At 47.0% G+C, this 1,388-nt stretch overlaps 1 protein-coding gene across 1 annotated transcript; it reads right to left on the bottom strand.

Moving 5' to 3' along the window:
* Window positions 1-5: 5 nt before the first annotated feature.
* On the bottom strand, window positions 6-1,382 carry LOC121965955 (protocadherin gamma-A12-like; the record flags this gene model as incomplete). Its single annotated transcript, XM_042516062.1, has 1 exon — window positions 6-1,382. A coding segment is annotated over one exon (1,377 nt), but the record flags the coding sequence as incomplete, so codon positions are not given.
* Window positions 1,383-1,388: the final 6 nt, after the last annotated feature.

Raw genomic sequence — 1,388 nt, 5'->3', positions numbered from 1 at the left:
ATCAGATAAGAGGTCAGTTTGGAGTTCTTCTCATCATAAGAAATATCCTTCAGTTCTGGCACCTCAGCCAAGTTATCAGAAATAAGTAAATACATGGAACAGGTGGCAGACAGAGAGGGCTGTCCGTTATCTTTCACTGACACAATAAGGTTCTGTTTCATGCTGTCAGACTCGGAAATATCCCGCTGTGTTCTGATCTCTCCGCTGTGGACACCAATAGTGAAAAGTCCAGGATCAGTGGATTTCACTATATGATAGGACAGCCAGGCGTTCTGCCCGGAGTCTGCGTCCACCGCTATCACTTTGGACACCAGAGAGCCTCCGTGTGCAGCTTTGGGGACCAGTTCGGTCATGAACGAGTTGCCCTCGGGGGCGGGGTACAGTATCTGAGGAGAGTTGTCATTCACATCCGATACGAACACACTCACGGTCACGTTGCTGCTGAGCGGAGGAGAACCGTTGTCTCTGGCCATCACGTGGACCTTAAAACTCCTGAACTGTTCATAATCAAATGACCTCACAGCGTGGATCACCCCCGTGTCTCCGTTCACAGACACATAGGAGGACACCGGGGCACCGTTCACCTCACCGGCTAACAGAGAATAAATCACTGTACCGTTTTGTCTCCAGTCGGGGTCTCGAGCACTAACGGAACATAAAGTGGAGCCAGGTTTGTTATTTTCACTCACATATGCGCTGTACGACTGTTCCTCAAACACAGGTGGGTTGTCGTTGATGTCTGCTACAGATAACTGAACAGTTTTAGAGGAGGACAGAGGTGGAGAGCCCTCGTCAGTGGCAGTGATTGTAATGTTGTAATCAGACACTACTTCACGGTCCAGTTGTCCTGTGCTCACCAGAGAATAATAGTTTTTGATAGAAGGAACCAACTTAAAAGGGACGTTTTGCTGAATGGAGCAGCGGACCTGTCTGTTATTCTCAGAGTCTCTATCCTGCACGTTAATGATGCCCACCTCTGTACCAGGTGACACGTTCTCAGGTATGGGGTTAGACAGTGATTTCAGGTATATAACTGGTGCGTTGTCATTGATATCAGTAATCTCAATTATTACCGTTGCATATGACGCCAAACCCAGACCATCTTTGGCGCTTATCTGCATTTCATATGACGACTCTTTCTCGTAATCAATAGATCCAGACACCTTAACTTCTCCCGTTTTAGGGTTTAGAAAGAAAACTTGGTTTTCATCTGAAACATGATCAAATCCAAAAGCAACATCACCATTCACTCCCTCGTCTGCATCAGTAGCACTCACTATGAGTACAACAGTATCGAGTGGAGAGTTTTCAGGCAGACTGGCTTTATAAACGGCCTGGCTAAACACTGGGGCGTTATCATTAGCATCCAGCACAGTGATGTGTATGAC

Source organism: Plectropomus leopardus, unplaced genomic scaffold (assembly GCF_008729295.1).
Source record: "Plectropomus leopardus isolate mb unplaced genomic scaffold, YSFRI_Pleo_2.0 unplaced_scaffold22502, whole genome shotgun sequence".
NCBI classification, from domain to species: domain Eukaryota; kingdom Metazoa; phylum Chordata; class Actinopteri; order Perciformes; family Serranidae; genus Plectropomus; species Plectropomus leopardus.
The sequence above is the reverse complement of the archived record's forward strand: the minus strand, read 5'-3'. Positions and strand labels throughout refer to the sequence as shown.